Source organism: Macrotis lagotis, chromosome 4 (genome assembly GCF_037893015.1).
Source record: "Macrotis lagotis isolate mMagLag1 chromosome 4, bilby.v1.9.chrom.fasta, whole genome shotgun sequence".
Taxonomy (NCBI): domain Eukaryota; kingdom Metazoa; phylum Chordata; class Mammalia; order Peramelemorphia; family Peramelidae; genus Macrotis; species Macrotis lagotis.
Genome location: NC_133661.1, coordinates 254,929,589 through 254,953,423, shown reverse-complemented (window position 1 = coordinate 254,953,423; position 23,835 = coordinate 254,929,589). Strand labels below are relative to the sequence as shown.

Genomic DNA, 23,835 nt, shown 5'->3' with positions numbered 1-23,835 from the left:
TACACAGCTAGGTAATTATTAAGTGTCTGAGACCGGATTTGAACCCAGGTACACTGCGCTACCAAGCCGCCCCTGCCTTAATGCTTTTGAAGCAAATGTTTAACCCTTCACTTCACTGATATTAGTGTCCGGCAGGAAAAAAGGGCATAGCACTGATGTTAGTTCAGAGGCATTTATACATTTATCAAACTGAGTTCGTAGGAAGAGAACCGAGAGTTAAAATTTATTCTTACGTTCTTAGAATGAGCTTTCAATAATCCAATTGTATTTGATACTGCCAAAAATTATAGAGTCAGAGTATGAGAGCACTAGTTAAATTTAAATTTTTTTAGCTTGTTTCTCTTCCAGAAAAGTAAAATGAAATAGTCATAGTCAGAAAATTTGATTTTGTATCTTTTTTTCTTGTTTATTTTTTTTGTGGATGATGGGGCCAAGTGACTTGCCCAAGGTCACACAGCTAGTATGTATTAACATTCCAAGGTCAAATTTGAATTCAGGTCCTCCTGACCTTGCTCTATACACTGAGCCATCTAGCTATCCCTGGTGTTGTTTCTCTTTAGAAGATTGATAGAAATTATTACTACATTTTGGTAATCCCTTATGTATAAACTTGAGCTAGAAAGGCAGTAAATACAATCTAAAGATTTTTAGTAGAGTTTTAAAGCAATTTGAAGATCTTTAAAAAAAAGTATTTGAGATCAAAAAGTGGAAAGCAGAGCAGATTTTAGTTTTTAAATTACTTGGTTAGAATTGAGTATCACCTTAGATAAGGGTGTGTTTTTTTGGACTCTATATAGAATGAAAGATGTATTATTTCTAAAACCCAATTTATTTAGTAGAGAAAACCACATTTTTTTGGGACAGTGGGGAAGCTGTGCGTTTTGCCCCTGCCTGGGCTCCTGTTTGACCTGAGTCTGTCTTGATGCCGCAGCCCAGGACAGCGAGGAGATGATTACATTTCGCCGTGAGCGCAGCACATTTAGGCGCCAGGCTGTCCGGCGCAGGCACAATGCAGGGAGTAACCCCACCCCTCCTACCTTGCTCATCGGATCACCCCTCAGGTACAGTATTCAAAGTTCCACCATGTTCAGAATGCATGCAGCTGTCCTTTTTACTTTCCTCTTCTCTTTTCCCTCCTTTCTTACCATTTTCAAAAAATCATTTGAGTAACTTCTATTCTTCCTTCTAATTCTTCCCTTTTTCCATGCTTGATAAGCTCTTTTGAGCTCTTGCATGTGATGAGGGGCTTGTTGAAATGCGCATGCTATGTTGCACCATTCCTCCCCCCAGAATATTCAAGCCAGCTTTTGTTTGCAAAAAAATTAGTCCCATCAGTACAAAAATCACCTTTCAGATGGATCTGTCTTGTTAGATATATTAGTATTTTACCTACTGTCTCAGTATGGCATGGTGGAAAGAAGCATCTCCTGACTGTCTTAAGTTCTATGTCTTCTTTTTGACCTTGTCAACAATTTTTACTTACTTGAAGTATGAGTGGGGTGGACTAGGTAAATTCTCAGGTCCCTTCTAGCTTTAAAATTCTATGGTAATAGGAATATTAGTTTTCGCATTTCATTTTCTTTATGATTTCCTAGGAAGAAACATGGGAATAAGGAGTTTGTTTCCTTATTTCTGGTGAACATAAATAATTTCTGTAGTTGACAATTTAACTTCCTAAACAAATATAGCTGATGAAGAACCTGCACAGTCATTATTAGATAGTTCTATGAAAATTTATTTCACTATTTTATCACAAATTGTCTTCAAGCCATATAGTATTTTGGCACCAAGTAACTAATGTGTAAGTAGTGATAACTTGAGTCATATACATATATATATATGTAAATATATGTCCAAATTCTTAATACTGAGCATACATTGAAGAAAATATATTTTGTTCCTAGTATTATAAAGGGACCATACTCTTAATTTCTCAAATGAGAAATATTGTCCATTAAATACCATCATCATCATCATAATACCTCATGTAATTCATTCATATTCTTAATTAACTAGAAATTAGTTATTAAAAAAAACAACAATTGGAGGCTATTTAAAGTCTTGGACACCATATAATTCTAGAATCACATCCCCAAAATATATTTTAGTACTATATGTCGTTTACCTTGGTTTCTGGAAGGATTTGCTGTAAGAATTTTTCATAAGAATCTTTTCATTTGAAACCTAAGGAAATATTATTTTAGTTAAAACCTGACATGGAGACAGTATAGGTGGTAGAAGATAAGTCATTCCACTGTTGTTAAAACTTGTCATTCATTTTGGCGTAAATCTTATTTTAAAAAAAACTCAGTTTTATTTGTACTCTGCTTTATTTTAAATTTTTCTTCAATTTTAATTTCCCTATTATTTTAAGGAAAGATTTCTTCCTATAACTCCATTTCTTAAATCCTTGTTTAAAATCACAGGATTGAGCATATGGCTTGATGTTATGAATAATTAAGAAAGAAAAAGTCTCTAATAAAAGAAACTAGTTTAAGGGGGGAAAAGGGCTTTCCTTTTTTTTGCGTGTATTGTGCCCTTCATCATTTCTTTGCTATTATACATCATTCTTTCCCTGCCTTACTCTGCCTTTATTTCATAAAAAACTTAGTTTTGTTTTGTGTGGTTTTTTTTTTTTTGCTGATAGCATTTTAGGCAGTACTATGTTACTCTTGAAATACTTAACATTTTACCTATATTTGCCTCTTTTTTGTTGATTGCCTCCTTTCCTTCTCCTTTAACCACTGCTTCTAGATAACTTCTTCCCCATTCACTCAGCAAAAATTAAAAAAAAATCCTTAAATCTTTTTTCTTACTCATTGTTTTCTCCCAGAACTCTCTGTCATTTGCTACAGGTGGGTCTGGTAGATGCTCACTCATCAAAAAAAAAAACAAACAAACAACCTAGAGCTGTTAATATATGCTATCTAGTAAAGTAGATCCTGATCCTGCTCCCTAGTTGAATACCCAACAGGACACATAAAATTTTTTTTAGCCTACATTTTCAAGTCTTTCAATATGATCTTACTTTTATAAGGAAAGTATGGTAATGTATATGTAAAATGTAAAAGAATACAGATTCCTTTTTTCCTCAGACTAGATATACTAGATGTACAATCTCTTCTTTTTTAAAGCCCAGTTAATACAAGTGTTATAATAGGTTTTCCCATTCTTCCAATCTATTCTATAGGCTCAGTGTTCCTTGTAATATCTTTTAGCATATTAAACTAAACTAGCTTCAATGGGATTTTAAAGAGTTCTGTATTATGCCAAATTCTAGTTGTAGTAGATAGTGTTGATTGAAGGTGAAAGTACATTTTAAAGACAAGGGTTATGTTTCTTCAGTAATAACCTCCTTGTAGAATCAGTAAAATAACATTTACCTGGATGGAATTCTGTAGAAATAACATATTATTGAAAACTAACTCTTTAATAAAGCAAAATAAACTGAAGAAATATCTTCCTATTTTTTCAAAGTTAATTTCTAAATAAAAATTCTGCCTGAAAGACAGGATAGGCATGTACAACTTAAGAAATAACATTAATTAAACTTTTTTGTTTTAATAAATGGGTTTCAGCTTTAGATAGTTTAGCAAGTTGTTTTAAATTATAAGTGTTGAGGGGCCGGCTAGGTGGCACAGTGGATAGAGTACTGGCCCTGGAGTCAGGAGTATTGAGTTCAAATATGGCCTCAGACACTTAATAATTACCTAGCAGTGTGGCCTTGGGCAAGCCACTTAACCCCATTTCCTTGCCAAAAAAACCCAAAGCTACTTTAAAAAATTATAAGTGTTGAGATTGTTCTATAATTGAGAAAGTTGTTAACTTTAAAATTAAATGCACCAAATCAATTATTTCAGGAAGAGAAATAGTACATAATATATGAGGCTTATAAATGATAAAATTTTTTATCTTTCTATATTTCTGGTGGTTTACTTTTTCATCAAGATGGACTTACAGATTGATTAGTTTCTTTAAGGTCTCAATTTTTACCAGACCAACTAAAATCTACTAGATTTTTCTATGGTACCTGTTACCAAAGAAATAGTGAAAACCAAGGCTAGTAATTTTTGGAAATATAGTAGTATTAGTAGTAGTAGTAGTAGTATTGAGGATGATAGTTTAAGTTTTTACTTAATTTAAAAAAAAATTCTACCTTTATCTAGTGTCTGTTAATAATGAATCTGTAGACCTGAGCTATTTGCCTGATTGATCAAGTTAATTTATTTTATTAAAATAAATGGCACATTTCTGTTTTATATGTGGAAAAATTTCAGTTATTACATATTTTTAAAGCTTGATGCATATAAAGATCTGCAATTAAATTCAACTCACTTGTATTAAGTACTTACTATATACAAGACACACACAGTATTACCCCTTGATTGTATAATGATAAAAAAATAACAATCTTTGCTCTCAATGAGCTTACCATCTGTAGGGAATGGGGAGGAGGGGCAAATCAGAAATATTGGATCAATATAAAACAAAATAGAATGGGAGAGGGATGCAGAAAGATTATAGTCATGAGTCCAGAGATGTTAGAAATCTTTCATGTAAACGTAAGACAAATATTTTTGGTTACCAGATATGTGCAAAACATTTCTAGATAGTGTGGATAAAAGAAACAAAATATGAGAACTTGTTCCCAAGTCTGACTACAGAGACAAGTCTTTAAAAAATCATCTTGGCAGTATGTATTAAGTTTTAAATGTACAAAGTGTGTGAATTTAAAAGAGGAAAAAATTAAGAGGTATGATTTTTGTAGTGTTAAGTGATAAAGTTTTAAATGTTATCAAGACTATTGGAAGCTGACAGTGTTTAGGCTTAATCTCTTCCTTTGTTATTTTTTGCCAGTATGATTTCTTTTTCTCACTTTAGAGACTCTTTCATAACATTGGATATTGCTGAGTTGATTATTAATACCAGTGCTCATTTAATAACGTGTGCCAAAGGCTTCTAGAGAAATATATCCCAATATTTTTCTGTGAAAATTTTTCTTAGCATTTTTCCTAGAAACATTTTGAAAATGTGAATTGATGCCACTGAATAGCTAAACATTTGATTTGTGAATAACTTTTAATATAAAATTCAGATGTTCACTAACCATGTGAATTTTTCTTAGTTAGGAATTTTATTTTCATGATTGTAACACAGTAGTAAGGAATGTGGAATTTCTATTAATTTTCATTGATATGTGATACAGTAGAAAAGAATGTGGGATCTATAGTAAAGAACCTGGGTTTAAATACCCATTTTTATGATCTTAGAGCAAGTCCCTGTGCCTCAGTTTCTTCATCTCAAAAATAAGGTAGTTAGATTAGAGAATCTAGGTTATCTTCCAGTTTTAAGTCTGTAATCCGATACTGACATATTCTTTTTTTACTTGTAACTGTGCTCCTTGATGTAGATTTGGCATGAATCTCTTGAGATTATAACACAGTCCTAAATATTTATTTAGCATTTATACTCTGGTTACTTTAAAAATTATATAAAGTAGAATCTTCATTATTTCTATTTTAACAGCCACTTTGGTATCTAAATAGCTCTTTCATTTATGACTTTTTAATGAATGAAATTTTTTAGTTTGCTGTGTCCGTAATTTTTGGATCTGAAAAGTCATGTCATATAAGCATTTGAATGTTGTTTTTCCAGGATTTTTGTCACTTTTGAATTAGTTTCATTTTAGCAAATATCCCTGGATTAGTTTTTTGATGAAAAATAGCAGATCAATTTGTTTTATGTTCTGGTTTTGTAGAAAATATTATATTTCTGGGATTATATTATGTAGCAAGAACTATTTTTTAATTTTTATCTATTTAAACTGTAGTTCACTTTTAGCAGTTAGACCCATTGATGAGGAAGGTTGTTTTCCAGTAAGTGTTCACATATTTATAGGCTAAAATGTGCTTGCCAAAATTGGCAGTTTGGTTTTTTTTTGCAAATTTGCCCATTTTTTGACACAGTTGTTTTGTGTGCATGCTTGTACTTAATTTTGCATGTTTAAAGAAACCCAATAATTTTGTGATTTTCTAATGGTTCCAAAAGAAGGGAGCTGAAAAACAGATGTTCCAGATTATGTTGGTTGCAGTGTCTTGGAGTGAGAACAATATCAGGTATATTCTGCCCAGTCTTTTATTTATGTGATTGTTTTAATTTCACATTTGTCACTCTTCTGACTTTTTTTTAAACAAGTATCAAAATATCCATATATTGAACAAGAAACATTTATTAAAGATAATTGAATTAAAATAGAATTGATGAAGCTTTATAAAGTCTCATTTCTTCCCACTTCTTTTGAAAAATGGTTATTAATTCATACTTTTTTATATTATTTGTATGAATACTATCACCAGTTCTCTCAACTTTTGATTTTGTACTTTACAAATTTACTCTGTTGGAAAAATTCATTACCTTGCAAGCCAATTTGTAATCTGACCCTCTCTGAATTTAGCTAGGCTGGTTCTGGGGCAATACATTTACAGCCTGTTAACTGGGCCCATTATTGAACATATTCTGTTTAATGTTTACTTTCATGAAGTTAAATTAATAGAATGCAAAAGTGAGTTGTACAGCATAAAAAATAATATATAATGAATATGCAATTCAGCAGGCATCCATTAATTTCAAACTTTGCTAAGGATACTGTACATTAAACTATGAATATTAAGATTGATACCCTGGCCCTAATGCCTTATCTCTCAAGGAGATTACAGACTAATGGTTAGGAGAATCAGGACCTGATTAATGGTGAAGGGTTTGGTTCTCCTCAGGGCTGCCTGGAACTCCCTGGGAGAGAAGATGCTCTACCTTGTGATGATGAGCTTTTGGAACTTAATGTTGAAGGCTGGGTTTTAAACCTCAATGCCTCCATTGGTAAGCCTGGCTTTGTGGGAATTTGTCAGCTCCTTGCCTGCATGCTTCTCAGTGACAATCTTCAAGCCAGTGGGTGGCCATGTAGAATAAGATCCCTTTAGTGCTTGACAGCAATGATCAGCTTGTTTAAACATCCATCTTTGTCAATAACTACTCAGTCTATTCTCATGATAAAGCCATTCCTTTGTTATTGCATGGCTGTATTTACTATGTTGTCAGACATGAGGATGGCAAGTAACTTCTCATATTTTAGCTTGTAGACCATTAGTCATAGAGCTGTAATATGTGTCTCCATGTAGAACATATCTTCAACTGCCCAATGCCATATAGAAAAGATAACACATCTAGAATCATGCCATAGCCAGTCTTTCAGGTATTTAAGAATAATAATATATATTCTTCATATTTGAAACATTTTAAAACAATGCTGCTGATATTATACAAAAGCTAAATAGTCCTTTGGTTATGATTTTCTTCCAAGTTTGCTTCCTTTTAAGGTTTTCTGAAATAAAGAATATATTTAGACTACATTGTGATTGTGATCTGTAAAAAAAGAAAAAAATTAATGAAAATAGATTTATACTGCTAAATAATCAAAAAATGATAAATTATTGGGGTTTTCAAATTGATCCTGGGTATGAATATTTTAGGTCTATGACATACTTTTAGAGATTGAACCAGAGACTGATAAGTATCTTATGGATAAGACATCTTATTCTAAATTTTCTTTTGTCACCATTTAAGTTTATATTTAATTTTAATTTATCTTTTAGGTTTTCTGATATTTGCCTGTTTCCTTTAAGTCTAAACATTTTTTCCCATTTAGTTCAATGAGCAACCTGGGAGTTATAATGAGTTTGAGTACCTGGTACCTTAATATTGATCTATTTTGGGGTTGGGGGTCCATGAACTTGTATGGGAAAAAAATTACATCTTTTGATTCACCAACCTTTAGTTTCTTTTTTGTAATCCTACGTACTTTATTTTTATGCATTTAAGAGCATTCTTCTAAGTGGTTCATAGGTTTTACTGTATTTCTGGAGGATTCCATGATATAAAAAAAAGTTAAGAACCCCTCCTGTTCTCCAAAGCATCATATTTTTTTTCCTGACAATGAAAGCACTCTATTTCTTGTAGTTTTTCTACTTTCTTTCTTAAAGTGCTTAATTAGAATACACTGTAGAACAGGAAAAAAAAAACCTAAAACTATGCAGTTAACAAAAGCAAACTCCTTGATTCAAAAAATATTATAGTGGTTGTTTAGTATTTTCAAAATTCTATGATATACACACTGTGAACCACATCTAGAAGAGCATGAAGAAGCAAAAAGATTTATGAAGCCGTGACGATTAGTCCAAGCTGTGTTAGAGATACTGTTTACATGTATTTCAGCAATAAAACTTGCACATTTTACAAAAGCTTTTCTCTTATGCTACGCTTAATGATAAATTTATCCTTTTGAAGTCTGTTTTTTTGTGTTGCTTCATTTCTGGCTGTTGTTTTCTCTTATTCTTCCCTATAATGTCTCCCCAATCCATGTTTTTTCGTAGCCTTCAAGATGGTCAGCAAGGCCAGCAGTCCACAGCCCAGGTCAAAGTCCAGTCCCGTCCCCCTTCCCAGACTGCAGTGCTCAGTGCTAGCGCCTCCTTGCTGGTGAGAAATGGGAGTGTCCACTTAGAAGCATCACATGACAATGCATCTGCTGTAGGCGGTAGCAGTTTGCATCATGAACTTGGTATGCAGGCCTTATGTAACCTTGGTGACATGGAAGTTTTAAATGCAGCCGATAATGGGTAATGATGAACTGAAATTCACTTTCCTCATAGCTTTATTTCAGAGCCATATATAAGTTTAACAGGATTTGGGTTAAGCATGAGGAGGAAAACTATTATTTCCTGGTTTTCTCCTCCCATTTCCTCCACTTTTGTCCCATACTTTTCTCTCTAGTATGTTCACCATAAAGGGCCATTTTAAAGAAAAAGTTTGCTGTTGTAAATGTTTTATACTTTATGATCACCTAAGTAGTTTTATCATGAAGTATCTCATGAACTATCTTGTAGAAGAACGCTGAATTGTTCTTGAGTGCTTAATGGCTCCTTTTCTTGTAGGACAGAAACACTTCCTGAGATAGTTTACATTTTCTTTTAAATTTCATTTATTTAAGGCAATGGGTTAAGTGACTGGTCCAAGGTCACATGTAGTTTGTTTTAAAGTCCTGAATATTATACTCTGAGATAGTTATAATTGCATTATAATACCAAATACTTTCTTTATACTTATAAAAATTTTTTGTGAATTAATCTATCTATGGCCTCTAATTCAGCAATTATGTATGACTAGATCATAGAATAGAGCTGGAAATTACCATCTCACTTTACAAATGTGGAACTGGGAACTAGATGGGTTTAATAACTTGTCTAAAGTCACACATAAAGTCAAAAAACAGAATTTGAACCCAAGTGTGTAGACTCCAGATTGAACATTCTTTCTAGTACATGATGCTTATTTTAATAATCTAGGCATGACATGGTGAGGGCCTCTTTTAGAGTGCTGCAGTGTCAGAGGAGAGAAGGGGACTTACTTAAGAAGTTGGAAAGGTGAAATTGCTATGCCTTGGCAACAGTTTGGAGGAGGAGGGTGAGAAGGGGGTAAGAGATAACAAAGAGTCCTGGATAGCTTTTAGGTTGTGAGGCTGAGTGAATGGGAGAATGGTATTACCCTCCACAGTAATAGGGACAGTAGGGTATAGGGTTTAGGTGGAAAGATAATGAGTTCAATTTGGGACATAATGAGTTTAAGATGTCTGACAGAGAATTGGAAATGTAAGATTGAGGTCAGTAGAGAAGTTGGCTACTTGATTTAAGAATTATCAGCATTGATGTGACAGTTAAATCCACAGGAGTGGATTAGATCACCAAGTAAAGTAGTAATGGGGAAAAGAGATGAGAGCCCACCACAGAACACTGAAGACCTCTTGTGATTTAGTTGATGTGATCTGGATGAAATGTCCATCAAAGGAGACTGAGAATGAGCAGTCAGATATGTGGGAAGAAGAAGACAAGGAGAGAATGAGAGAGAGGGTGGGGGGTGGGGGAGAGAGGTGTTCCAAAGACCTTGATAGAGGAAACTGTCAAAGAGGATGATAAACAGTGTCAGAGACTGTAGAAAGGGAAAAAGAAGTAAAGTTTGAGAAAAGTCGTCATCTTTCTAAATCCAACCATCCACTGTGCCGTAGCCTAACTAATTTTTAAAAATAAGTTTTTTATATTTTTACTTATATCACTTTAGTATCTCACATATCTCCTCCCTTCACCTTCCTTCTTATAAGCCATCTCATATGACATATTTCCTTTTGTAGAGAGGAAAAAGAAGTCAGTACAACTTACTGTACATTGAAAAAAGTACAATATAGGAAATATGAAATATTTCAAACCTTTCACCTCCACAAAGGGGTATGTTAGCTGTGTCTTCTCATATCTCTTTGAGTTTTCCTCAATTTTTATAACTTTGTAACATTTACTTTTGATTTTTGGGTGTGCTGTTCTTTCCTATTTCATTGCTATAGTTAATGTGTAAATGTTTTCTTGACTATAATTACTCTGTCAATTCAAACAAGTCTTTCAATGTTACTCATCACAAATATAATTTTTTACAGCATAGTAATATTCCATTATATTTATGTGTACCAATTGTCTAGTCATTTCCTAGTTTCTAGGCATCTACTAAGTTTCCAAATCTTAGATAACACAGAAAATGCTACTATAAACATTTTGGTGTACATGGGCACTTTTTTCTTACAGTGGCTTTCTTGGGTATGAGTCCAGTAATAGAGTACTGGGATTGTCATTTTATTAGCATAATTCCAGATTGTTTTCCAAAATGTTGTACCATTTCACAACTCCCCCAACAATGTATTAGTGTGCCTATCTTTTCATAACTCAAAACATTCATTGTTGCCATTTTTTATCATTTTTGCCAGTTTGCAGAATGGGAGGTAAAAACCTCAGGGTTGTTTTGATTTACATTTCTCTTTTTAGTGATTTGGAGCATTTTTCATATGGATTTTTTGACCATTGACATGTTGGGAAATAGCTGTTAGACTGGAATATATTTATTAATTGTTTATATACCTTGCATACATAGCCTTTATAAGAAATTTAACTAAAAAATTTTTCCTATTTGAACATTTACCTTCTTGATCTGAGATCATTAATATTATCGATGTAGAAGCTTTTTCAATTTTAAGTTAATCAAAGTTGCCTCTTTGTTCTCTTGTAATTTTAGATGTTTTGTTATTGGCTCTTATCTTTTGTTTGGTTAAAAGTATGTCATCTAGCCATAAAAGAAAGAGATAAAAGATACATAGAACTCTGAATATTTTAATAGTTTGATGTATAATTTTAATTTAAGGTCAAGGATCTATTTTGAATGCATTGTGGAGAGTAGTATAAGATGTTGATCTAAGCCTCCATTCTTCCAGACTGTTTCCTAGTTTTTCTGGTAGTTTTTTTTTAATCAAATAGGAAGTATTCCCCTATGTAGTTTGTTTTCTTCTTTATCAAACATTTGATTTATATTGAATTCTATTGTTTGTAAATCTCCCTTCTCTAGTCTGTTCTGTTTTTCTATTTCTCTGTCCTTTAACCAACTCCAGATGGTTTTGATGACTGCTGCTTTATAATACAGTTGAGTTTCAGAATTATTATTCCCTTTTCATTCTTGTTTCTTTTATGATTTACCTTGATATTCTAGGTCTTTTTAAAAATGAATTATTTTATTACAGACTACATATTAAGGTCAATTATTTACTATAGATGATAAAGCAAGGAAAAAATTTGTGCCTCCACTTTTGTTATTAGTAGTCAAATATATAACCTGAAATTACTGTTGAGATATATATATATATATATTTTCAAGTAACAAAAGTAATTTTAGTTGCAAATATATTCAGTAAAGTAGTAACAGTGCCTTTTTCAAAGCTGACATCTCCTTTCATAATATTTTTCTTAAGTGAGCCTAATGTTCTTTATAGAGATGATTCATATTCATAACATTGCAGTGAATCTTCTTCATTTAATGCTACCTTGTGTCTTAGATTTTGCATTTTGGTTACTATAATAGATTATCTAAAATATAAAGTTTTAATTTGATTGATTTTTGAATCTTAAGACATTTATCTCAGCAGGTATAATTGCAGCATTAGTTAGCTTTCTCTTATAAATGTACTTGGTGTGCCACAAAGCTTTGCCTAGGAATCCTTTAATGTGTGAGCACCAACTCTTTTTTTTATAAATTTTTAATGATATCTTATTCTTTTACTGCCTTAATTTCTTCTATATTCCTTTCTTTCTCTCTTCACAAAATAATTCCTTATAACCAAAACTTTTTTTAAAGATAAGGGGAGAAAAGGAACAAAACTGAGCAATACATTGAAACAACTTATGTGCAGTTTCTCACACTCATGACCCTCACTCCATTTCTTCAGGGCTAAGTTGTTCTTTGTAATTTTGCAGCATTCATTTTTACTTGTTTTGTAGTTCTTCTTTCTATTTACATTCTTGTTTTGTTTTCTTGTTTTCTTGACTTCACTTTAGTTCACTTTGAATCAGTTCATAGATTCTCCATATGCTTCTACATGCATCCTATTCTTTATTTCTTAGAGCATGGTGATAGTCTGTTTTGTATAGAAATTTCTTTAGCCAATCCCTAACATATGAAATGTTAATGTATTCTTTTATCCCCATAAACAGTGATATAGGTTGCAGAAGTGGATGCTTTGCAATCCTTAATAGAGGAGAAAAATCCTTATGAGTTAGGGGACTGTGGTGTTATGTATATTGCGATGTATTAAAGATGACTGACTAAGGGACTTAGTAAGGGAACTGCACTTTCATTTTGGAAATTGGTATGTTTCTGAAGAGTTTTAACTGGATTCATTTATCAAATTCTTAACTATTTACAGGAATTTTATTAATGATGACCTCGAATGGCAGGAAGATAACAGTTAAATAATAGCACAAATATATGTATAATAAATAGCACAAATTATATGTAAGTTAAAATAATTTTGCCTGGCACAGTATGGATGATGAATTCTTTCTGTGTTTCATTGACTTAAAAAAGTACCAGTTGGGCAGTTTTCACAATATTTAGGATGTATTTGTGTCAAAATAAATAAATAGTCATGAAGGATTTTTTCTTGAGTTGATAAAAGCTAACAATATGAAGATGGCATTCTTTTAGTTGATATACCTACTTTCTATGTAAGCTTGTACTGTAATTTTTGGGGACTACTATATGTGTATTTGCATATTTCTAGCATTCAGTCCTTTTATTTGGAGAATCTTAGAATCAGAAGGGACCACAAAAGGTTATCAAGTCCAAGACATTTCTGATGAATAAATCTGTTTCTAATGAAAAATTGCTTCTTTTGATCTCTTATCTAGCTTTTTAAAAACTTTTGTACTCCTCTAGTTCTCTCTCTCTCCTTTGTGAAATAGTAACTGCTCATTATTATTTGTAATTCTTATTCTTGAGAGTTTATCAGTGTATTTGTATTCTAAACATTTTTTTGCCTTTGGCTTTCATCATTCTCCAGCTCATTAAGGTAATCAGATATTTGCTGATTAGGGCACTTTGATGGATCTTTTGGTCTCCTTGGAAATTGGGTCATATCAGTCAAATTTCTGTTTAAAATTATAATTGATGTTTCATTTTATATTGATGTGTAATTTTCATTATCAATTTTTAAAAGTTTAGACTTGAGTTATTTTAATTTTATGCCATTTTCCCACATAGTTTTCTAATCTGTTAATAATTTTAATATTTATTCTTACTATGTGGGGACTTGATAATATATGGAGAGGCAGCTGATTTCAAGAATGACAGCCAAATAAAAAATGAGTCATTGTCCATTTAAATTTTTTTGTAATGTTATTAAGTGCTTGCCATATTCAGTGCCTATCATTTCTACTGTTTTTCTTTTTTTCAAATAAGGCTGTGAATGTGAATTGTTTATAACTTGCTTTCTTTTTTGAAAATTCAAAAATCTTGTTCTCAAAACTAACTCTAAAATTGGGCAGTGGGTGATGACTCTGTCAAATGGCACCCAATCTTGTGCCCAGTTCTGACCAAAGGAATCCCCTGGATTCTCTTTCTGACCAGATTTTCTGTCCCTGTACTGTTCCCTAGCTGCTATGCACTTTTGATGTCCCTGCAGCTGCCTCTATCCCACAGTTGGCATAGCTTCCATAGCTTCCATCTCACCCCCTCTCTGAAGACTTCTCTTCTAGCCCTAGACTGGAAAAATGACTCACTGGGACTTTTTGTTGTTTATTCCATTCATAATTCAATTTGATCTCTTTTAAAAAGTTGTTTAGAGGGGGAACCTGATAGGAGAGTTTGGCAAAAATGCTCACTTTCACTCTGCTGTCTTGGTTCCCTTATAAATTATTTTAAGGCTTGTTTAGTTTTTTTTTTCTGAGGTCCTGTTATTAAATATTTCATTTATCTAGTAATTTGAGTTTATATTTTTTATAAATTCTCATTGTTTTGACAATTTTACCAACATATAATTTGGAAAAATATTTGCTCCTATTTTTGTATTTACCTGTGAATTCTCTTCTTTCATATTTGAAACTGGCAGTTTATTTTTCTCTTAAAAAAAACTAAAGTACTTTTTGTGATTTCTTTTTTCTTTTCCTTTATCCTATTTTTCAAAAAGCCAGCTATTAGTTTTTGTCATTTTAGCAGGATTATTGGTTTTAGTAAAATATTTGCTTTCAATTTTTTTTTAATATTTTCTCTAATTTTCAGAATTTCTTTTTTTGACTTTTAGAGTTTTATGATTTGATTTTTCTAGATTTTTAGGAAGTTGTATGCCTATTTAATTGATTTATACTTTCTCTTTGCTGGTGATGAAATAGTTTAGAAATAAAAATTTCCTCTAAAGATTCTTTGGCTGCATGCTCAAAAGTTTCCAGTTCTTTTGAAAAAATGTTCATTATGTAAATTGTAGATGCATTAAATAAAATAAATTTTTTTTCTTATGCCCAGGACAGAATACATTAGATAAAAATAGTAACTTCTTTTATGATATTACTGACACAGACAGTTAGTGGATAGTAAATGACAAGAAGTTAACCAGCTTTCACATTAGATAGAAAAGAAGACTAGAATGTGTACCATTGTAAATACCTTGACAGTGAGTACCTTTCTGATTTTGGGGGTGGTGGTGCTTTTTGTATTAAGTGCTTTGATGTCAGGACAACTGAGTGAATTAAACAGATTTTTTTTTAAAAAAAAAGTCATTTATTTAGTTTCATATTATTTCTTCCTTCAGGTGAGAGAGTAGTTAATAAGGCATTTTGAGACCCTCTGAGATCTGTGAGGAATAGTGAACTTTCAGAAAAAGGCTAACTGGAAACAAGGAGCACCTTGAATACTTTCTATGAAGCCACTATTTTGTAATTAAGCTCTGGGCTTTGGTTTTCTCATATGTAAAAAGGGGCTGGACTAGTTGATTTCCAAACTTCTTTCCAATTTTAGTTCTATGATTATTTGAAATACTTATGCATCACAAATCCCTGAAGTTTAGTTCATAATTTCAGCCTCTGACTTTTAAAAACTTTTAATGAGATCAATATGCAAAATAATTTTAATGGTTTCTTTGGTTACTCACATTTGGCCCAGTAATAGCTGTTGAAGTAGTATTTTTAAGCTTTGATTTTATATTTAAAACAAATAAGCCTCTCTCATGGTATTTGCATTTCTCATGAAACAGAAAGAGCTTCACAAGTATTTATTTACATCTTCTAATAAACATCCTGGCATCACTGCTTGCAATTTCTCATGATCGAAATAAAAAAATATTTTGTACTTTTGGCCTAAGATATTTAATTGTATATCAAAATGTTAAACTTAATATCACTTTGAAGAAATAAAATGCTTATATAGGTTTTCTGTTTGTCACTTTGGAGGGTGATATGAAATACAGATATAGTAAGTACTTTTTAAAAAATATTGGCAATAAATGAAAATAATTATATCAAACAGAAATACAGAGAGGTTTTGAGAAAGTACTTGATAGCATCATCAACTTTTTATAAAAATTTTATTTCTACTATTGTATAATTGTAATTGGTTTATAGAAAGACTTTTTGGATGTTATATCAGGTAACTTTAAATAATAAATATACATACATACTTTATGAGAGATTGTGGGGTAGGGCCTGACTCTGAATGAGAATCCTTAACAGTATTTGGTCTATAGTTATGGAATAATTGTACAGAGTAGTTCCCTATCAGCTTATGTGGGAATGGTGTGATAGCAGCAAGGCTTGGGCTGGTCCCCTTGCTTCTGGCACTCTTCTTACCCACCTAGATTTATTCTCACAGTATAAGCAATAATTCTTGAATGAATACCATCACCCTTTGAGGATCCATACAGTTAACAAAGGCGATGAAGATTTCCTGCAGTCAAATGCCTTTTCATTTTCTCACTTTGCATTGTACATTTCTGTTAAGAAAATTGGTCAAGTCATTGATAGGTACTGTGCTAAGCCTGACATACTAAGAAAGGTAAAAGGGAGTCTCTGTTCTTCAGGAGTTCTTAATCTAATGGGTGGGGCAGGGAGTGTTTGCTGTGTGTGTGTGTGTGTGTGTGTGTGTGTGTGTGTAAGGACAATCTTCTTTAAAAATTGAGTGATTTAAGAAGGACTAGGGCAGCTAGGTCAAACCTGAATTCAAATCCTGCCTCAGACACTTCATTAATTACCTAGCAGTGTAACCTTGGGCAACTCACTTAATCCCACTGACTTGTAAAAAAAAAAGATTTAAGAAATATCAGAAGAATTTTAAAGGGGCAAATGGTATACTTTAGAACTAAAAGTACCCAGAACTTCCAGTGTGGCAAGAGAGAGAGCCTATAATATCAGTAGATTATAATAATCAATTCAGGATTGAAATTCACTGAATATAGTTTTGCAGATACAGAATTTGACCTAGTAATAATGAACTCATTAAAAACTAAAGGATAGACTTTTGTCTTGATCTGGGAAAGGGAAAAACAATATGGAATGGGGATTTGCTTATTTAATACTTCGGTTGGTTAAATCTCCATTAACATAAAACAACTAGATGATATAAAGAGTATCCCTTTTTTTCTAATTCTGCATGCAGTAGAAGTAGCATCAAGTTTTTGTAGTAAATCCTTCATGTTTCACCAGTACTTAATATCTATATAATCTTCCTTAAGATTTTAAAATGTTAAATATCTCTGTCATTATAAGAGCTATTATTTACTCTGCAACTTTGCATATACTAAAACACTTAGATTCTTATATAATAAATTATATATATATAAAATGATAAGATTTGATTTTCCAGAATGCAAACATAATTAAGTAAACTTTTGTCTTGGCTAATTATTACCTATAAAAAGAAAGAGAAGTGTGAGGCATAGTTTGTCTTTGGAGTCAAGAAGACCTGGATTCAAATTCTTTCCCTAGGTTCAAATAGCTTTGGTCAAATTTTAGCATCTCTGTGCCAAAGATATCTTTGTATCTAAGACTTCAAATTACAAATGAGTAGCCCATGTGCATTGATTGAGGGAGTTTTCACACAGGAAACTACTTATGTAAGCATAATCAGATATTGGTCCTTTATTTTACTACTCAACCCTGGGGTAAAAAAATACTGAAGCTTTAACCAATGGTTTTGCTAATTTTAGCATCTTTTTTTTTTTTGGACACCAACTGTCATCATTTAAAATTCAATGATTTAGATCAAAGCTATCCCCACTAGGAATTAAGTTGTTACATTTAAATTGCCTTTGTAGGCAACATCTCAGAATCATTTATTATTATAAATTTTCTATCTAAAGATTCAAAAACTTTTCTGATTTTATTTTGTTGGCATCCAAATTTCCTTTGGAATCAAAGAGTATGAGTTCAAATTCTGCCTCTGACATAGGTAGCAACTTGTCCAATAATGAAAATCTGTGCCTCAGTTTTTTCATCAATATAATTAGAAGGTTGAACTAACTCTGAGATAGCTCTGTATCTGTGATCCTAGAAATAATAGTGTGTCGAATACAGTTAAAATGTAGTGAGATAGGCAGTCTTAAAGTAAATGGTCTCATGGCATTTCACTAATGAACTGGTGTCTTTCATTTTGCATTTGAAATGGTTAGTATGCTGTCATATATAACTCCAATAAAATTTTCTTAAATCTGTAGTGATAAAAATTGAACTTTTTTTGTCTAAAGAATATATTGTGGGGGCGGCTAGGTGGCACAGTGGATAGAGCACTGGCCTTGGAGTCAGGAGTACCTGAGTTCAAATCCGGCCTCAGACACTTACTAATTACCTAGCTGTGTGGCCTTGGGCGAGCCACTTAACCCCATTGCCTTGAAAAATCTAAAAAAAAAAAAAAGAATATATTGTGTAATTATAATTTTTAGTCTTTCTGTACAGTATACAACTTAACCCTTTCAGTTCTATTTTTTTATACAGCATATTAACCTGAAATAAATTACCATTGTATTACTGTGTGTGTGTGTGTGTGTGTGTGTGTGTGTGTGTGTGTGTGTGTATCGAGAGAGAGAGAGAGAGAGAGAGAGAGAGAGAGAGAGAGAGAGAACACAAGCAAGAGCAGGATTCTTTTTCTCACACACCCCACCTCCACCTCCCATTTAAGTAAAAGGCAATAGCTTCATTCCAATTTCCTGACGTTTTTATTCTCAACTAAATTTCAAAAAATTTACTAGAATTATCTGTTACTAGAATTACTGAATTTTAAGTCTTAGAAGATAGATTCTGTACCTTTTCATAAGAGACAATAAATATTTATTAAGTCTCTACTATGTATGAGACACACACATTGATAATATAAATAAAAAAGGGGGTGGCTAGGTGGTGCAGTGGATAAAGCACCAGCCCTGGAGTCAGGAGTACCTGGGTTCAAATCCGACCTCAGACACTTAATAATTACCTAGCTGTGTGGTCTTGGGCAAGCTACTTAACCCCATTGCCTTGTAAAAACCTAAAAAAAAAAATCTAATGAGGGAAGTCAGTACACTAAAGGAAGTTGAAAAATTAGATAGGAGAGGGCCTATTTAACATGATGTGTGTTCATATAGTCAAAAGCCCAGGAAAAGATTTGATGGGAATTAATTTTGGGTAGAAATATGTGAGGAAACCTTACTGTTGACATGAGGTTATCCAGGAAGGTAGTATAGATGTTTTTAAATGCTTAAAATACTCAGGCACCTTTTTTCCCTGTTTATGAAACTATGACTCTTCGCTACATTCAGCTTGATTTCTAATGTATTTAGTATGTTACTTATAGCACTGAGTTTCTTATATGTATCCCCTTCTGAATTTCCATCTGTCTTTTCCTGTTTGTACTATCACTATAACTATCCCCTTCTCCTTTCAGCTATCCTCACCCCCACAAAATCCCTCCTTTGTAACAAGTATAGGCACATGATTCCAGCAACAACCTAAAAAGAACATTGTATGGCGTAGTTATCAGAATTTCTAGCCCCAGATAGTAAGTTCAACCCATTATCAAGTGACCAGGATAAGCTCTATGGATAAGTTGGGATCAGGGCTCTGGACTTCATAGATCATCAATATGGGGACACACCTGGAGATTATCTCAGTTTTCATCTCTGGCTCAGATCAGCATCATGAGTTCTGCTGGCTGAACCAAGAGTGAAAACTCAGTGCCTGGAGCTCCAAAAATGGAGATATCGAAAGCAAATCTTGAACTCAATCCTTTGTCCTGGATATCAGTGCAGGGGAGGTCTCCCAGTGAGACCTGGTTCACAAACTAAGCCTCCAGAATCTCAGAGGATTAGGCCAGCAATTACAAGGGTGTCCATGGCAGATTGTTAGAAGAATCAAAATAAAAAAAAGATAAAGAGCTATTATGGTACCGGGAATGCCCACAACACAAATTCAGAAGAGAAAAATTCCAAAACAAGATTTGTTCACTAAATTTGTTAGAAACCCCAGGAGTTTTGCAAGAATTTAAAGATATGAATAAAATGAGAATGGTAATGGAAAGAATTAGAAAAGACATAGTGGAAAGAATTAATAGCTTAACAAAAGCAATACAAAACCATACCTAACTGTAGACTTGCTGAAAATGATTCCATAGGAAAAGAATTTTTAAAACAATCAAAAATTGAAATGATGGAAGGATATATAACTGACTTGAAAATAACAGATCAAGAAGAGTTAACTTGGATTGACTTAATGCCATGACCAAAAAAAGTCTGAATATCATAGTTCAAGAGAGCATGAAAAACTAAATTAGCTATTGTCGGACCAAAGATTAAAGCATAGCTAGAAAAGAGTTCATTCATCACCCCCTGAAAATTCCCAAAATGAAAATTCCTAGGGAATACTACAAGCAAAGAGCTCAGGTCCAAAGGAACCACTGTCAAGACAAGATTTAGCAGCTACCAATAGGGGCAACTAAGTGACACATTGAATAGAGCACTGGTCCTGGAATCAGAAGGACCAGAGTTTAAATCTGATCTCTGACATGTAATAATTACTTAACTGTATGCCCTTGGGCAAGTCATTTTATGCCATTGACTTGCAAAAACCTTAAAAAAAAAGATTTAGCAGCTGCCACAATAAAGTAGCAGAGAATATGGAAGATAGTATTTTTTTTAAAGCAATTGTTCTTGGCTTGTACAACCAAGAAGACCTGCAAAACTTAGTATCATTCTACACGAGAGGAAATGGATTTTAAAAGTAATATGTGGGGCGGCTGGGTGGCGCAGTAGATAAAGCACCGGCCCTGGAGTCAGGAGTACCTGGGTTCAAATCTGGTCTCAGACACTTAATAATTACCTAGCTGTGTGGCCTTGGGCAAGCCACTTACCCCCATTGCCTAGCAAAAAAAAAAAAAGTAATTATGTGACTTTCAAGCATCCTGATGAAAAGATGGAAGTTAAATAACAGTATAAAAGACTACAGAATTTGTTTCTAATTATAAATTTCCTATATTCATAATTCTCTGCATCAATATGAGATAATAGCTCCATCTAATCTTCCCACTTTCTCTAATAGAGCCATTTCCCCTTTTTCTTATTTTATGTTTTCTATCTTTTCTTTCATATTTTAAAAATAATGAAAAATTAACAAAAAATAACTTTCAGGCTATACTTTTTATTTGACTTTCTCTATGACACCTAATGACATTATAATTCCTAGGGACTGTTGTATCATAAACTTCCCTCCTCACAATGAAAACATTTGATGAAAACATTTCATCTTTATAAAGTCTTTTCTGACTGCTTACTTGTATTTACCTTTTATTCTCTTTGTGCTCATGTTCCCATAACACAGTTATTATTTAACTTCCATCTTTTCATCATTCCTATTTTATGAAAAGAAGGGGAGAAGAGTAAGAGGGACAAAATTGAATAGGTTCAAGGGAAATACATAAAATTAAAGGGTTTTTGAAAAAAAGATGTATCTGATATTAGAAGGAAATTTTTTTATTTGGTATCATTCATTTTTTTTAAATCTCCCTTTCAGTTTAGATTCTAGAGGTATTTTTCTCAAAGGAAAAATCTGGCATTCACTGGTTCTTTCCTGATGATACTGAATCCCTGGCTACACTTTCTACTACTAACTATACCTTTCTTTATTCTACCCAGTTTTCATTTTTCTACCCCCCACCCCCACTAACTGACTGTGGTAAGGAATTTATGATACTCCTTGCTCACCTTTATCATCCTTTCCTTCCTTCTATCATTCAAGTATAACTTCTTTGAAGTTGTCCTAATTCATCCACTAATCCTGATCTGTTGGCCATTATCAACCTTATCACAATCTTTTTGTCCGCCACCTTTGCTCCTTATTTTTGCCTGCTGCTGAATGGAGCTGGAGAAACATCACAAAACTATGCCAATTTTATCTCACTGGAAAAGCTATGGCATATTGCTGCATCCCTTCTCAAGTCTTCCACAGCATCCCCCCCCCCCCCTTTATTTCAGCTGAATACTTCACTGAAAATACTGAGGCCATTCACTGAGAGCTCTTTCTCTTTGCTTCATCTTAACTCTTATCTCTCTATTATCTTCCTCCATTATCTCTTCCTTTACTCTGGTCTTGGATTAAGAGATGACCCTTATTTCCAAGGAAATTCTGCATGTACTATTCCTTCCCTTCTTCTTCAGTAAGATTTGCCCTCATTATCATCTCCAAACTCTAATTTTCAGCCTCAGTTGATTGGCTTCTTCCCTGCTGCCTATAAATATTTCTCCTTCATCCTCATAAAAAATTTTGCTTTATTCAACCGTTATGGCTAACAGTTGTCCATTATGTGTTCTCTCTCTCAGATAAACTAGAGAAACCTATCTGTGCTAGAGTATACACTTAATAAATACAAATTCCCTTCCCTTTTTCCCCACTTTCTCTCCTTTCTCTTCTTTTTGTTTTTCACTTTTAACCTTCTGCATTCTCACTAATGACTTCATCATTCAATTTAAGCTATTCCAAATTTATCCAATGATTTCTTTAATTGTCAGACTGAATGACCTTTGTTTAGTCCTCAAGCTTCTTGACTTCTCTGTAACCTTTGATATGGATGATCATCACCTCTCTTGGGTGATGATTTTAATAACTGTCTGTCTTGGTGCTTTTTCTCCCTCTCTGAATCCTTTCTTAATAATCAATTTATTTTGTAACTACTGAATATATTATTAACACTAGCAGTTCAGGCACCTAGGTCTCATATAGATACCTTTAAACTATAGTAGAAACAGTTTATTTAAACCCCCCAAAAGAATAATCTTTAAGGAGAAAATACAATTGATATTGTGTTTTCTTTCTTTGGAAGTTTATTTCTGGCCTGAATAGTTAATTTTTCTAAATAGGCATGTTTATTCTTTTGTTCCATAAATATGGAGACTTTATAGTTTTAAAGTATTCATGCATTTCATTTAGTTTATTAATTTTATTGGTCTTTAAATGGGCAAAATAGCTCCTAATAATTACTTTTATTTCTTCATTGTTTAGACAATTTAAATTCCCAAAATTCAGGAAGGATAGCAGAAATCAGTCCCTAATGCAAATATTCTCTTTCATTAATGCATGAAAAAGGAACAGAAAAGGATAGCTGTTGAGTCCAGGATTACCTAGGAACAGAAGGGATAAGGGGAATGGCACAGAATAAACCTCCTACTCCTAGGCAAGCTGTTAAAAGATAGGGAAAGGAGAAAGACTGCCAGTTTGACAGGGAATTCAGCAAGGAAGAGACTGGTTAACCAAGGTTTATGATTGTGGAAAACATATTTATTCAGCTAAATATGGGACTTTGGGTTGTTATCAATTCTGCATGCTAAAACCAAACTTGAAAACTCTAGAGCTTAGAGAAGAAAAAAAAACTGGCATTCTTAAAAAATTATTTTTAGGGAATAAACAGAGAAGGAAGGATTTTAATGGACTCAATCAAAGGAGTGGTGTAAAGTGGGCTTGATGGAATTTCTACTCTAGTATTTACAACGTCTTCCTGTTTTGGAAAACTTTAAAGAGGAGCAGTTCTACTTATTTGAAAATTAGCTTTGAGGCAAGCACAGAAAATGGGAATGTAGAAGTGTAGAGTCTCAAACCAGCTCTCCCAGCTACTGATAATGGAGAGTATTTCTTTTTACTTTAACAATCATTGGCAGGTTGGAGATTTGAGAGATAAAGACAAGAAAAGGAAGGGAATCTTTTCCTTGGTTTGTAGAAATTTATGACATGTTTAACTTTTGTAACTGAACTGTAAATGTTTTTACTATAAATTTCCAAATTATAGTTTAAAAAGTTTTTTGTAGCTGCTAAATTATTTTAGTGGATTTTTGAGTTTTCACCTAGGATTAAAATTGAGAATGAAATCATACCCCTTTCTCCCCTTCTCCTAGCTATGAATACATTTTGTTCTAATAGAGTC

General features: G+C 32.9%; 1 protein-coding gene across 5 annotated transcripts in view; it reads left to right on the top strand.

The window, feature by feature from the left end:
- Positions 1-23,835, top strand: part of PCNX1 (pecanex 1) — a 211,748-nt gene that overhangs the window by 85,226 nt on the left and 102,687 nt on the right. For 3 of the 5 annotated variants that reach the window (XM_074235825.1, XM_074235824.1, XM_074235826.1), the window contains exons 7-8: positions 932-1,061; positions 8,427-8,611. The exons of the other annotated variants lie outside the window; for them this stretch is intronic. In XM_074235825.1, the coding sequence (XP_074091926.1) occupies positions 932-1,061; positions 8,427-8,611 (315 nt within the window). The remainder of the gene's footprint in view (positions 1-931; positions 1,062-8,426; positions 8,612-23,835) is intronic. 5 annotated transcript variants of the gene reach the window in all.